This window comes from Mytilus californianus, unplaced genomic scaffold, assembly GCF_021869535.1.
Source record: "Mytilus californianus isolate M0D057914Y unplaced genomic scaffold, xbMytCali1.0.p SCAF_9, whole genome shotgun sequence".
Classification (NCBI taxonomy): domain Eukaryota; kingdom Metazoa; phylum Mollusca; class Bivalvia; order Mytilida; family Mytilidae; genus Mytilus; species Mytilus californianus.
The window spans coordinates 43695016-43711080 of record NW_026262745.1 but is presented as its reverse complement, the minus strand read 5'-3'; the positions used below and the strand labels follow the sequence as shown (position 1 = coordinate 43711080).

Below are 16065 nucleotides of genomic sequence, written 5' to 3'. Positions count from 1 at the left end.
TGTTTAATTATAGCCAAGTCTGTAAAGATGTAAATATCAGTGAAAATACACCTACGTCATGTAATTGTAGTAATTCCGAATACACTTATGGCCCCATTTCCCATGTTATAACAGGGGACCTTAACATCGTTCGCGACCGAGAGTTAAAATCATTCCTCAGTAAAGGACCTAAATATCGTCCACCGTCAATTATTAATTGGAATGAGTGTCGTAATATCATCCACGACTCACTTCGTGCTTACTGTTTGAAATGGATAAAACGGGAAAAAGCTGACAAAAAATCTTTGGACTCTTTTTTTAAATTCAGTAATGAAGATAGTTGATATACGTATACAACATTTTAAAGAACATTTTACCCTTAACAACAACCATAAAAATCCTATTTCTCGTATCAAACATAAACTAAAAGAACTAGCCAAGGAATTTGTTTTTGTCCCGGCTGATAAAGCTGCTAATAATATCATTATAGTTTGACGTAAATTTTACATTGAAGTTCTGCAAAAGGAAATCACCAATTCACCAACATTCCAACTGACTTCATTTTCAGAAAACGATATCTGTAACAAACATACACTATTAGCTACTTCTTTACAGGCAGAACCAAATACAATGAAAGTCCCAACTATGTACTGGCTTCCGAAGCTACACAAATCACCTTACAAATATAGATTTATTTCGTCTTCAAGTCATTGTTCCACTTCTAAATTGTCTATTCTACTTACTAGTACACTTGGTACAATCAAAAACCTGATAATAAATTGTTCAAATAAGGCCTTTGAAAATAGTGGAATTAATTACTTTTGGAGTGTCAAAAACTCGTTGGAAGTACTTGATAAATTGCATGCATATATTGGTGATTTTGAATCTGTTCAAAGTTTTGATTTTTCTACCCTATATACCACTTTGCCTCATATTCTTATTAAGAAAAAATTTACACACCTGATTAAATGGGCATTTAAAAAGTCGGAATGCGAATACATATGTTCAAACTCTTTTAGGTCATTTTTTAGTAGCAACAAACAAAAGAACTATATCAATTGGACATGCTTTGATACTATATCTGCCCTTGAATTTTTACTTGATAACATTTTTGTTCGCTTTGGAGATTCCGTATATCGTCAAGTTATCGGAATTCCAATGGGAACTAACTGTGCACCACTTATTGCGGACCTATTTTTGTATTGTTATGAGTTACAATTTATGACTAAAATCAGCAAAGACCCTTCGAAACAACATCTTATACAAAAATTTAACAATACTTTTAGATATTTGGATGATATATTGGCTCTCAATAATGACGATTTCAGTATGTATACTAAAGAAATTTATCCTGTTGAACTTACTTTAAATAAAGCTAATACTAACAATGACCACTGTCCTTTCCTCGATCTTGATATCTATATCATTAACGGGAAGCTTGATACAAAAATTTATGATAAAAGAGATGATTTTTCATTTCCTATCGTTAATTATCCATTTTTAGATGGTGATGTTCCCTTGTCACCATCTTATGGTGTGTATATATCTCAACTTGTACGATTCGCTCGTGTATGTAACAACGTATTAGATTTTAGCGAGAGAAATGTATGTATTACTGAAAAATTATTACACCAGGGTTTTCTATATCATAAACTAGTCAAAACATTTACGAAATTTTATCATCGGTATAAGGACATCATTCGTAAATATAACTCAACATGCAGACATCTTATACGTTCTGGTATTTCACATCCATTTTATGGTAATATTCTTTACAAAGCACAAAAATGTGCATTTTGCGCCTGTCCAAAGTCAGGAGCCTCTGGCCTTTGTTAGTCTTGTATCGTTTTTAATTTTAGTTTCCTGTGTATAATTTGGAGTTTAGTATGACGTCCATTATCACTGAACTAGTATACTTATTTGTTTAGGGGGCAGCTGAAGGACGCCTCCGGGTGCGGGAGTTTCTCGCTGCATTGAAGACCCATTGGTGGCCTTCGGCTGTTGTCTGCTCTATGGTCGGGTTGTTGTCTCTTTGACACATTCCCCATTTCCATTTTCAATTTTATCAATAACATTTATTTTCATGATTGAACAAATTGTAAATGCAAACAACTCAGACATTACACCAGCATAAATTACTGTTCACGTTTTTAATATCCCGAGTCTTTATTCAACCAGATAAGTTTTCACTGAAATGGGCTATCGAAAATACAGATGAACGGATTAAACCGTTGCTAAGCTGGACTGTAATGTCTTCGCTCAAATGTCCTCTCGTGGTTTAATTTTTTTTCTCCAAAAATGTCGTGTGCCCATGTAGACAACTAAAGACTGAACAACTATATTTTGACTGTGAACTTTTTATAAGCATTAGTACTAGAAATTTAAGGTAAACCCTGAAAATCCTTACCTGTACCAGGTGAAAAATCTACCGTTGATTGTTTATTAATCAACATACATCTTCCGCATACAACTTTTCATATTTTTGCGCATGTCTGTTTTTACAAAAATAACTTTGTAATTGATTTTTCTAAAATATTCGAAGAATTCACAACTAACTTTATTATGTGTTTACCTGTACCATGTCTACACAACAAAGTTTTATTTTGCTAATACAAAAAGATAAATATGTATTTAAACCCTTCATCTAGTTTGATGACCGCTGCCACTGAAAGCTTAAATGATATCCGATGAAATTAACTTGTTCTCGTGCGATAAATCAAATTTAATGCATTATATATGTGTCTGTCCAAAGACTGGACCCTGTAATTCAGTGATTGTCGTTTGTTATTGTTTATCTTATTTGTTTTTTTGTTTATTGTTTCGATCATAAATCAGGCCGTTTGTATTCTCGTTTGAATTGTTTTACATTTGTCATTTTGGTGCCTTTTATATATAGCTTGCTGTGGGGTTTGAGTTTTGCTCATTGATGAAGACCGTACGGTGACCAATAGTTGCGAACTTCTACGTCATTTTGTCGCTGGTGTATCATAAGCAATTAAACCACAGCTTCTTCTTTTTACAATGTTAATTATATTTTCTAATTGCTTGCTTCACTACTTCAGATTTTACTGCAACGGTATTGATCCCTGATAAGAGTGTTTCCGTCTTATGTGTTTTGATATTACAACCGTTAAAGTACTAGCTATCAACTTTTATGACAAACCATTTGTTGATAACGATCGAGTGTAAAAAAGCAATTTGATGTCTGGGAAAAGCTACTTTCTTTTGAAGATCATTTATTTTGACTCCTATTGACAGTTGTCATTTCTCTACTCTGTATATTAAAGTATCACATTATCTGATCTAGCACACATTGTCCTATATACGAGGTGCTCTTACTATGGTGGAGTAAAATTGTTACGGTTCACGGAAGAGTGAACATTTCATTACGAATTTTATATTTGTCAGTTACCGATTACTGGTTTGCTTCTTTTAATTTCACCTTTAACACAAAGTGTTTCCATTTGCTAGTTGTAAAGAAACGTCAACTACCGCTAATTGAAAACAACGAGAAATAATAAACCTGTCCAAATTCCTGACCAAAATCTTTCTTGCGTTATGTAGCGTACTAGTAACAAGCCGAAGACAAAACGTCGTTTAGGAAGGCAATGTATACAGTCACTAAGTCATGTTAGTTAATAAGCTACAAATACGGATATCTTTGGTGCAAAATATTGAAGAAATGATACAGGAAACACTCACAAGACTAGTCGTAGCGTGTCATTAGTGTACTAAGGTTCGTAAGAAAAGGATTTTTTCCAAATATTTTTTAATATTTATATGTACAAATAATTAAAGGGCCAATAACGGAATTGGCAAATAGTGTATTTCGATATTTAGGCGTAGTATAATGCATTTTGTCTACTCAAATATACCAATTGCAGTATTAAATTGGTTACTTGAAAATGTAGTTTATCGACCTCCATTTGAACACCTCTTACCGGTGTATTTTGCTTATTCCGACAACCAGGTGCTCAATTGGAAGTCTTTCTTTCTACTCGTTTATTTAATTTATTTAGTCACGAATTCCAAAAAAAAAAATCTAATTCAATATAAGAAAATTCTATTTTTTACAGGTTTTCTTCTCGTTGAGAAATATTTGTTGCTTCGGGGGACAATAAACTTACTTTCTTCCTCTGTATACATGTACTATATAATTTAAATTAGGATTTGTTTTCAGGTAGACAAAAAACAGGCTGATATTGCGATTAGGAAATAAAAGGTAAAAAAATATCATTTTTCAAATCTTCCATCAATGGAGGCAAAATATTTAATAATAGCGGAAATATCGCACGCCGTGTGCTTCTCGTTTGAAACCTGAGCAAACCAGTATCCGGTTTATAGAAAATGTTAATTTCTCGCACTGCGAGAACAACCCTGATGTTTGTCATGTCTATGTAATTGATATATTTATCATTTTTATGTCAAGTAATACATGCCTTTTTCCATTGGCAGGTAACGATTTTCAAGTATCAAAGTATATATTACAATCTTTCTGAAATTGTTCGTTTATAAATTTTGAAATTTTATAGAAACTTTGGTTTCAACTCCCTCAGGCAAAGTTGACCTTAGATGAATTTTGCTATTTTTTAGGTACTTTTGGTCATACATGTATAGCTCTTCAACTGTTTCGGTTCTTATACATACTTGGCTTTCAAATATTCGGCTTTGAGCGTTCCTGGTGAAGGTAAATCCAGAAAAGCGCGTCGGACGCATTAAATTAATAACGTGTTGTTTTCTTTTTTTACAAGTACAAATAATATATACCGGGACAATTACTAAAATGATTGAGCAACTGGACAAATCAGAAAGCCGGAAGTGAGACCCAATAGAGGACCAGTCTTGGTTATACGGGGAGATCTTGTTAACGACTTATTGGCCTGCGATTGCTAATATAGCCTGCTTACATCAGGATCTATCACCAATGCAAACTGTAGCTAATATATAAGGGATATGAGCTACTAACATAAAACGACATCTAGACCTATTTGCCCATATAACATTAATAATTGTTAATACTAATTTGTAAACTTAAAGAGACCTGTTTCTGAAATTTTATAGTTATCTTATTCTTTTTTATGCTTTACAGTTCTGTTTTTCGAATATTTTCTACATTTCCTAAACACTAAATACATAACAATAGATGAGATAATGCTCATTAACAAAAGAAAGCACATAACTTCAAAAAGATAAAACGAATACCAAGGCATATCTAACCCAAAGTGTCGAAAATGTTTGTCACCATGTTTGGCAACTAAATCGATGTAATAAGCTGCTCTTTCTGCAGGGGTCTGTGGGCGACTGTGAAATATGTCCGATGCTTGCTTTATGTTCCGCTTAAACTTATCGGTAAAAGCTACTTGCCTGATATTGGCAATTAATTCCTCAGTAGAAAAATCATGTAAATCCATCTTAATACCATAACCTTTGTCTTCCATAACGCCCGCATTGTAAGGTTGGTCAATACTTAATGGAACTTTAATAACAGGAATTCTGTGGTAGATAGCCTCCATACTTCCACTTCTGCCACAATGTGTTATAAATAAAACGGTACGAGGATGACCGAGTAAATCGTTCTGTGGGATCCATGGAAGTCTCAAAATATTGTCTGTTGTCTCCTCTGTATCTCCTTGTCGAATCACAAAGTTAAGATCAGATATTTGTTTAAAAGCTTCAATCATTTTCCCGAAGGTATTATTCGGAAATGTTTTGAAAATACTGCCAAAAGAAACAACTACCAAGCCTTTGTTTGATGATGCAAATGTGTCGAGATTTTTTGATACTTTTTTCGACGGATGTGCAGCAAGACCGCCACAAAGTATTACATTTGGCGGGAACAGTTGCGGATAATCAAATAGAATATCACTGTCGTGTATATAAAGCATAGCTTTTTGTTTTGCTTCTTGGTTAGAAATAGCTGGTTTTTCTGGGACATACTTGACTGCCAGGTTCTCTAACGTTGGAGCTGCAGGTCTAGCAGCGACTAACAAAAGATATCGCAGCGTATTCCAAACACTCTCCAAGAATGTCATCTTATCATTGAATGCAGAAAAAGATGTTGGCGTGAAAGCTGGGTTCAATGGAACTCGATTTAAGGTTGGATCTATGAAGGCACCAAAAGAGACAAATGGCAGATCAAGTTTATACGCCATAATAGTGAAACAAAGAACAGGTGCGTAGTCTACAACAGCAATATCAAATTTCCGGTCTTTTAATTTGTTTATCAATTTCTTATCATTCATAAATTCGTGACAGAGAGCGTTTGTTCCTTGTAACCATTTCACCTGCGATTCAATTTTTGAACCTTGTGCCATTCTCACAAGTGTTACCCGAATAATGTCCTCATAATAATAGTTATCAAAACTCTTTGCAATGATAGAAGGTGAAAGTTTAATGCCTTCTGATTCCAACGCCTCTTTCATTCTAGCTGCTACCACAAAAGTAGTTGTATGGTTTAACTTTACCATCTCCTCGGCAACAGGTATTGCCGGCAACATATGACTTTTTGATTGAGCCATTAGGAATAAAATTTTCTTGGCATCAGTTTCGATAATGACGTGACACAGAAGGCTGCTAAGGTACAAAATACTGGCGATCATTTTGCTGCAAAAATTATCAAAAAACAAATTATATCTATAAACTATTGTTTAACAGACAAAATATAAGAATAAATCGGCTTTAAAAAAAACTTCATTTACTGATAATATGTTACCTGAAATCAAAGAAACTGATAATCGACTTGTCTTCGACTTTTCCATATTTCCTTGGTATCTTCCGACTCTTTATTGGACATATGATGTCAAGGAAATCTCGAGATCTAACCAACTTCAAATATTCGAATTGATAGGTACAAAATCCACACTAAATGGAAGCGTTTTCCGGACTTTTCAGAAACGACCAAAAAAAATGAAAGCTGAGAATAGTAAAAAATATCTGATGAGCTATATGAGCATAAGGGACCAACACAGAAAGACAAAACCAACAGACAACCCAAGATTGTTCCTAAATAGCGACATAGCATTTCACAATAAATGAATTTAAAACTTTGTGCATTTCAAATGTCCGAAGCATTTTTCTGGATTTACCTTCATCAGGAACTCTTAATTCCAAATACTTGAAAGCCAATGATTTTACAGAAAAATCGAAACAGTTGAAAATCTAAAGGACCAAAAATATTTAATAAAAAATAGCCAAAACAATTTATGGTGAATATTGCGGAAGATACTTGAATCCTTAGTTTCTTTATAACTTCTAAATTTATAACGAACAATTTTAGAAAGGTTTGCGATAAATCATATCAGTGTTAAGTACTAAAAACTATTCTGATTATATAATTGTGGATTGATAGTCGACCCAGAGCTGTAAAAAATGAAAACAACACTACATAAATTGCATGCGTTCTAAGCACTTCTCTGGATTTAGCTTCATCAGGAACGCTCAATGCCGAATATTGGAAATCAAAGACGTATAAGAAACGAAAGAGTTGAAGGGCTATAGGGTCACAAAAGCTAAACAATAACAGTCAAATCCATCTCAGGTAAAAGTTGCCGTGGGAATTGAAAAGCTAAGTCTTTTAATAATTTATAAATTTAGAAACTTTTTTTATAAATTAACTATACATTTCATCCAAATTCAGTTGTAAAAAATAAAATAAATGTTCACATCAGGAGAAAACTAAAACAGCTAAATGATGACAAAGAACCAAAACATTTTTCAGGCATTGCAGGGTGATATATCCAACAATAAATGCTATAAAAATATTGTGTTAAATATGAAACAAGTGGCAAACAATTGTACATGAAGAATTTCTATTTCAATGCACTGTAGGTTAAGAAAGTAGTTCCGAAGCTTAATCAGGGATAGGAATTCTAACGGGTTAATCACATTTGTATTTGTAGATATGCAAATTATATAACAATTATAAGTTTATGAAAATGGTTGTGACATATTCAAGGGACAAATTTACTAAAATGAATCAATTTCATTGATATGCAAGAACTGTGTCAAGGCAATCACGTTTAAGCACGTAGTCATCATTGAAGTTGGAACTTCCTGATCGCTAACCGTATTAAATTCAACAACTCTAAATATTTTCTATCTATTTTGTAGTTACAATGTGATAGATGACATAACAATTTGTATGCTAAATTCACTTTTAGATTAGTCTTAAATCACAAAAATATCGAAGATTTCAGTTATTTAAAAGGACACTAAAAATAAATGTATTACGTCATATCTTATTTATTATTGAATGAATAAATACATTAGAAATTATGACTTCATGATCAGCATATGGCGTATGTGCCCCTTCGTCAAATATTGGTAAATTGGAAGTATTTGATTCTATCTGACTAATGCATCTGATAAATGCATGATCATGGAAAAGGAACATGCAATATTCAACATAAAAATAATAATAAATGACCTAATTCAACTATATAAAAATAAAACAAAACTTACCAAGAATATTGGACATCAATGGGACTTATTCAAAAATTGCGAGAACATACAATTGCATACTGTAAACGAAAAGCAAAACAAAACATAAGTGAAATACATGTATTGGAAAATACGATTAAAAGATTAAATGAGAATATTAACCGACATTGTAAGGATGAGGTAATAGAAAATTTTCAAAAAGAATTAATTTATAATGAAAGTAAATTAAAAAAAATATATAAATGAAATAAAAACAAAAGGAGCTCAATTAAGGTCGGGGATTAAATGGGTAAAACATATAGAAGGAAGAGAAAAAAATACAAAATTCTTTTTGGGGTTTGAAAAAACTAGACAAACAAAAAGAACTATAACTGCTCTGAGGGATAAAGAAGGAGTGATACAAACAGAATCATCCAAAAAATTCTAAAAAGGTATTTGAAAAAGTAAAAATCCAGATTCAAAATTTATTAATGATTATATTAATGATACATACATTGATTATATTAAATTAACGACACAAGAGAGTGATATTATGGAGGGTAGGTTACCTATTGAAGAATGTACGGATTCAGTTTTTAAGATGAAATTGAACAAAGCAACTAGAATTGATGGATTAAGCGTAAAATTTTATAGACCTTTTTGCATGTTTTGGGAAGAATTAAAGGAGTTAATTGTATGCACATTGAATTTTTTTATATAAAAACTACTTCTCAGAAATTAGGAGTTATCTCTCTTACCAAATATATTGTCACTTATAAATGATGCGTTTCCCTCGGTTTTGGCTTGTGGCCCGAAATTATTTTTTTCTTAATCGATTTATGACTATTGAACAGCGGTATACTACTGTTGCCTTTTTTAGGAGTTATCTCTCTTATCAGATATATTGATGATGTCCTATCACTGAATAACCAATATTTCAGTCAGCACTTAAATCTCATATATCCCAGTGAATTTGAAATTAAGTATACTACATATACTAGAAGGACTGCTTTGATATTGTGATATGTCTTATTTTTTTGAATTCTGCATTTTTGATACATTTTAGATATGTCTTATTTGTCAGTAGAGTCGAGTTACTTGTGGTTCGTCTATAGTGTTTTTGATTAAAGTTGTTTGTTTTCAATTGTGTTTACTGTTTGGTCTTACATGATCTTACCTTATATTACAGTTATGATATTCTTTTTTCTATACGTATGTTAAAGTTAAGATAGTTTCTCACAAGTGTTACCCGAATAATGTCCTCATAATAATAGTTATCAAAACTCTTTGCAATGATAGAAGGTGAAAGTTTAATGCCTTCTGATTCCAACGCCTCTTTCATTCTAGCTGCTACCACAAAAGTAGTTGTATGGTTTAACTTTACCATCTCCTCGGCAACAGGTATTGCCGGCAACATATGACTTTTTGATTGAGCCATTAGGAATAAAATTTTCTTGGCATCAGTTTCGATAATGACGTGACACAGAAGGCTGCTAAGGTACAAAATACTGGCGATCATTTTGCTGCAAAAATTATCAAAAAACAAATTATATCTATAAACTATTGTTTAACAGACAAAATATAAGAATAAATCGGCTTTAAAAAAAACTTCATTTACTGATAATATGTTACCTGAAATCAAAGAAACTGATAATCGACTTGTCTTCGACTTTTCCATATTTCCTTGGTATCTTCCGACTCTTTATTGGACATATGATGTCAAGGAAATCTCGAGATCTAACCAACTTCAAATATTCGAATTGATAGGTACAAAATCCACACTAAATGGAAGCGTTTTCCGGACTTTTCAGAAACGACCAAAAAAAATGAAAGCTGAGAATAGTAAAAAATATCTGATGAGCTATATGAGCATAAGGGACCAACACAGAAAGACAAAACCAACAGACAACCCAAGATTGTTCCTAAATAGCGACATAGCATTTCACAATAAATGAATTTAAAACTTTGTGCATTTCAAATGTCCGAAGCATTTTTCTGGATTTACCTTCATCAGGAACTCTTAATTCCAAATACTTGAAAGCCAATGATTTTACAGAAAAATCGAAACAGTTGAAAATCTAAAGGACCAAAAATATTTAATAAAAAATAGCCAAAACAATTTATGGTGAATATTGCGGAAGATACTTGAATCCTTAGTTTCTTTATAACTTCTAAATTTATAACGAACAATTTTAGAAAGGTTTGCGATAAATCATATCAGTGTTAAGTACTAAAAACTATTCTGATTATATAATTGTGGATTGATAGTCGACCCAGAGCTGTAAAAAATGAAAACAACACTACATAAATTGCATGCGTTCTAAGCACTTCTCTGGATTTAGCTTCATCAGGAACGCTCAATGCCGAATATTGGAAATCAAAGACGTATAAGAAACGAAAGAGTTGAAGGGCTATAGGGTCACAAAAGCTAAACAATAACAGTCAAATCCATCTCAGGTAAAAGTTGCCGTGGGAATTGAAAAGCTAAGTCTTTTAATAATTTATAAATTTAGAAACTTTTTTTATAAATTAACTATACATTTCATCCAAATTCAGTTGTAAAAAATAAAATAAATGTTCACATCAGGAGAAAACTAAAACAGCTAAATGATGACAAAGAACCAAAACATTTTTCAGGCATTGCAGGGTGATATATCCAACAATAAATGCTATAAAAATATTGTGTTAAATATGAAACAAGTGGCAAACAATTGTACATGAAGAATTTCTATTTCAATGCACTGTAGGTTAAGAAAGTAGTTCCGAAGCTTAATCAGGGATAGGAATTCTAACGGGTTAATCACATTTGTATTTGTAGATATGCAAATTATATAACAATTATAAGTTTATGAAAATGGTTGTGACATATTCAAGGGACAAATTTACTAAAATGAATCAATTTCATTGATATGCAAGAACTGTGTCAAGGCAATCACGTTTAAGCACGTAGTCATCATTGAAGTTGGAACTTCCTGATCGCTAACCGTATTAAATTCAACAACTCTAAATATTTTCTATCTATTTTGTAGTTACAATGTGATAGATGACATAACAATTTGTATGCTAAATTCACTTTTAGATTAGTCTTAAATCACAAAAATATCGAAGATTTCAGTTATTTAAAAGGACACTAAAAATAAATGTATTACGTCATATCTTATTTATTATTGAATGAATAAACACATTAGAAATTATGACTTCATGATCAGCATATGGCGTATGTGCCCCTTCGTCAAATATTGGTAAATTGGAAGTATTTGATTCTATCTGACTAATGCATCTGATAAATGCATGATCATGGAAAAGGAACATGCAATATTCAACATAAAAATAATAATAAATGACCTAATTCAACTATATAAAAATAAAACAAAACTTACCAAGAATATTGGACATCAATGGGACTTATTCAAAATTGCGAGAACATACAATTGCATACTGTAAACGAAAAGCAAAACAAAACATAAGTGAAATACATGTATTGGAAAATACGATTAAAAGATTAAATGAGAATATTAACCGACATTGTAAGGATGAGGTAATAGAAAATTTTCAAAAAGAATTAATTTATAATGAAAGTAAATTAAAAAAAATATATAAATGAAATAAAAACAAAAGGAGCTCAATTAAGGTCGGGGATTAAATGGGTAAAACATATAGAAGGAAGAGAAAAAAATACAAAATTCTTTTTGGGGTTTGAAAAAACTAGACAAACAAAAAGAACTATAACTGCTCTGAGGGATAAAGAAGGAGTGATACAAACAGAATCATCCAAAAAATTCTAAAAGGTATTTGAAAAAGTAAAAATCCAGATTCAAAATTTATTAATGATTATATTAATGATACATACATTGATTATATTAAATTAACGACACAAGAGAGTGATATTATGGAGGGTAGGTTACCTATTGAAGAATGTACGGATTCAGTTTTTAAGATGAAATTGAACAAAGCAACTAGAATTGATGGATTAAGCGTAAAATTTTATAGACCTTTTTGCATGTTTTGGGAAGAATTAAAGGAGTTAATTGTATGCACATTGAATTTTTTTATATAAAAACTACTTCTCAGAAATTAGGAGTTATCTCTCTTACCAAATATATTGTCACTTATAAATGATGCGTTTCCCTCGGTTTTGGCTTGTGGCCCGAAATTATTTTTTTCTTAATCGATTTATGACTATTGAACAGCGGTATACTACTGTTGCCTTTTTTAGGAGTTATCTCTCTTATCAGATATATTGATGATGTCCTATCACTGAATAACCAATATTTCAGTCAGCACTTAAATCTCATATATCCCAGTGAATTTGAAATTAAGTATACTACATATACTAGAAGGACTGCTTTGATATTGTGATATGTCTTATTTTTTTGAATTCTGCATTTTTGATACATTTTAGATATGTCTTATTTGTCAGTAGAGTCGAGTTACTTGTGGTTCGTCTATAGTGTTTTTGATTAAAGTTGTTTGTTTTCAATTGTGTTTACTGTTTGGTCTTACATGATCTTACCTTATATTACAGTTATGATATTCTTTTTTCTATACGTATGTTAAAGTTAAGATAGTTTATCAGCTATTTCATTTATATGATTTTTAGTTTAAAGCATTTATATGCACGGGATTGTTTTGTTTTAAAAAAACTGACACTGTAAGAAAAAACAAATAATAACATCATTACAAACACAATTCCATTTTAATATTCTTGTCATGGCTAGAAAATACATGAAATAACACCATTACAAACTCAATCCCAAATTTTATATTCTCGTACAGGTCTTCAATAAAACAAATATATTCTATTTTTAGAAATTACCTGTGATAATATTAACGTCTAAAAATACGTCACTTTTTGTGGCGTTGATACAATCGTGTGACGTACAGTTTGTAATTCGTGCGTGGTGTCCTGGTGTATTGTCGTAAATTCATGGGAAGTGTCCGTTGTTATTCTGTGGTTTGGCTAATCATAAAACCAGGTTCAACCAACCATTTTTTTCTTAAATGTCCTGTACCAAGTCAGGAATTTGGAAGTTGTTATCAAATAGTCCGTTTCTATGTATGTTGGCGTTTGTTTTGTTGCAGTTAAATGTTTCTGTTGTTCCGTTGTTTTCCTTTTATACTTGATGTGTTTCCCTCAGTTTTGACTTGTGACCCGGATTTGTTTCGCTTAATTGATATATGACTTTTGAACAGCGGTATACTACTGTTGCCTTTAATTATCCATACAAAAAAATTATCCACTTTGTTTAGATAATTAAAGACCAATTACTTTATCAAATGTTGATACAAAATTAATAGCATTTTCATTAGCTCAGCTCAGTTATCAGTTTATTTTCGACTTATGAGTTTGAATGTCCCATTGGTATTTTTTGTCTCTCTTTTTTTGCTTTTAATGTTGAAAAGCAAATAGAAAAATCTGAAACGATTATCAGGAATTGGGAGAAAATGCATTTAACTATGATAGGCAAAATAACAGTTGTCAAATCATTGATTAAACCAAATATTACTATTTTAGCATCTGTTTCACATATTGAAAAAGAATATATTGTTGAATTTAAAAAAAAATATTTACAATAATTGTTTATTGAAAAGCAAAAGAGAAAAAGTTAAATGTACAGTACTAAGCTTTGAAAAACTAGACGGTTGTTTAAAAATGATTATCATAGATAAATACATAGAATCTATCAAAATTGGGTGAATCAAAAGGTTAATTACTGGAGATCTAAATAATTGGTTAATATTTTATTTTAACAAGTTTGGAAAAGATTTCCTTATCTTTCATATGAATATTGATAATATCGATTCTATTCCAGAGCATGGATAACTCATAAAAAAGTACAGCAGCCAAAACACTTTAGATCTATTCGTCAAGAAGTTATTTGGGGAAATCATTTTATTAATATAAAAATAAATGCTTTTTATTTCAAAACTGGATAAATAGCAACATTATCTATCTATGTTAGTGACATTATTGATGAAAATGGTAATATAGAAGAAAATCGTTTTTTTTTTAAAAGCTTAAAATAAAAAAAAAAACAAAATAACAATGTCAGAATATTGCCAATTTAAGAAAGATTTTCAAAAGGAATTGTTAAATATTTTACAACAGGAAAATTCAATTAAAATTAAAGTAACAACAAGTTATGTAATATATATTAATAACAATTGTAATAATAAAGAAAATGTAGAAAATGTAGACACCAGGAAAATTTATAACATATAAATTTAGAATGAAATTGAAATACTTGTTGGTTTCTACACATGGAAGACAATGTTTAACCTTGAATTCATTAAGAGTCTTTTGTGTAATATGTTAAAGTTTATTCATCATTACATGTATATAAAAGATAATAAGTACAAAGTTTCCGTTGGAAATTGCTACACTTTATTCTACCTTGTAAAGTTTTACTAAAACAGTGGAAGATCTGGAATATTTCAAATTGTCATCATTGCAACACCACTGAAGATTATGATCACATATTTCTTAAATGCCACTTTCTTGATAATTTATTGAGTAAAGTTAAAAAACTCCTTGAAAAACTGAATATTTATGATAATATTCTAACATTAAAACAAATTAGTATTGTATTATAAATAAATGACAAGCAATACTATGGAATTAATTATTTGATTACAATAATTATGTTTTGTATATACAAGGCAATTATATGTCTGAACAGAAAACAATAATTTCTTTAGATGTATATTCTGTATTTAAAGCAGAATGCATGTACAGTTATAAAATACAGGCAACTAGACAACCTACGAAGTATAAATGTCTACTTGATAACGTTGTCAAATGTTGTAATAAGTTTTACGTTTGAAAATGTATAATCTAGCAAAAAAAAAGATAAAAAGTTAAAAACATTATAAAATCATATGTCCGGAACTGATTTAGAGAAATTATTTTACCTATCATCGACAAGCGTGGATTGATAACGGTACTCTTTATCCTCAGTATGTATTGTTAAATAAGAGAAAAATATATTAAATACTATAATTATTAAAAAATCAAACTTACTATATTGCATTTCTTATTTAGGCATACTTGGTGAATAGCTCATAATCATATTTTAAATCAACATTAAAACTGGTGTGATTTCCGAATCAGGAAGAGATTTCAAAATGATACTAGTTAATTGATAACGGAAAATTAACTATTTCCGGAAACAACTTTTACTAAACAAGCTAGATGACATATATCGATTAATGAGTATTTTCATAAATATTTTATTATTTCATGATTGAAAATGATATAATATGATTTGATTTAGATGTAATGTAATAAAATGCTCATCATGCTTACCAGAGAGTAACCCTGAATTTCTGGTAAATAATACAGTGACCTTTCACTAGAATGCTAGATTAGTGAGGTAAATTGTTAAAGACCAAACAGTCTATTCAGTTCTATCAGTAATTTGTCCTTAAAATTTGTGTGAAGGTATTTCATGATTTTCGGAACAAAATATGATGAATCCATTTGTGTTTAATTTTCACTAGATATTAGTGCGACGCTTAATTCAACTTTCCTTGCAAAACGTATTTTTACGCGTACACCATATCGGAATCCGTGAAAAACGTGAAATAGGACTTTATAATTTGACGTTTTTTGCATGGCTAGAAACAACGTCATAGAACTTTTATGTCACAACCAAGTTGCATTACTTG

At 30.8% G+C, this 16065-nt stretch overlaps 4 protein-coding genes across 9 annotated transcripts in view; 1 reads left to right on the top strand and 3 right to left on the bottom strand.

Moving 5' to 3' along the window:
- Positions 1–16065, bottom strand: part of LOC127714277 (tereporin-Ca1-like) — a 210999-nt gene that overhangs the window by 19300 nt on the left and 175634 nt on the right. Inside the window, exon 1 of one of the 2 annotated variants that reach the window (XM_052220340.1) lies at positions 2387–2455. The exons of the other annotated variant lie outside the window; for it this stretch is intronic. The gene's annotated coding sequence lies outside the window, so the exon portion shown is untranslated. Of the gene's footprint in view, positions 1–2386; positions 2456–16065 lie in introns of those variants that run through there. 2 annotated transcript variants of the gene reach the window in all.
- Positions 1–16065, bottom strand: part of LOC127714279 (tereporin-Ca1-like) — a 398353-nt gene that overhangs the window by 218870 nt on the left and 163418 nt on the right. The window lies entirely within an intron of this gene.
- Positions 1–16065, top strand: part of LOC127714271 (uncharacterized) — a 213790-nt gene that overhangs the window by 183545 nt on the left and 14180 nt on the right. The window lies entirely within an intron of this gene.
- On the bottom strand, positions 5020–15528 carry LOC127714268 (UDP-glucuronosyltransferase 2A3-like). Of its 4 annotated transcripts, none has more exons than XM_052220328.1 (3): positions 15419–15528; positions 11778–11835; positions 5020–6582 (listed from the first exon to the last, which is right to left on the bottom strand). In XM_052220328.1, the coding sequence occupies exon 3, from the start codon at positions 6576–6578 to the stop codon at positions 5046–5048; it is 1533 nt and encodes a 510-aa protein (XP_052076288.1). In that variant the 5' UTR covers positions 6579–6582; positions 11778–11835; positions 15419–15528; the 3' UTR covers positions 5020–5045. The 4 variants fall into 4 exon arrangements, 2 of the variants coding, with proteins under 2 accessions (XP_052076288.1, XP_052076289.1); XR_007987669.1 differs by lacking the exon at positions 5020–6582 and adding an exon at positions 9643–9920; XM_052220329.1 differs by lacking the exon at positions 11778–11835.

What these genes read in the sequence shown, in the direction of transcription:
- LOC127714268 (XM_052220328.1), bottom strand. Translation starts at nt 6,578, where the DNA reads ATGATCGCCAGTATTTTGTACCTTAGCAGCCTTCTGTGTCACGTCATT.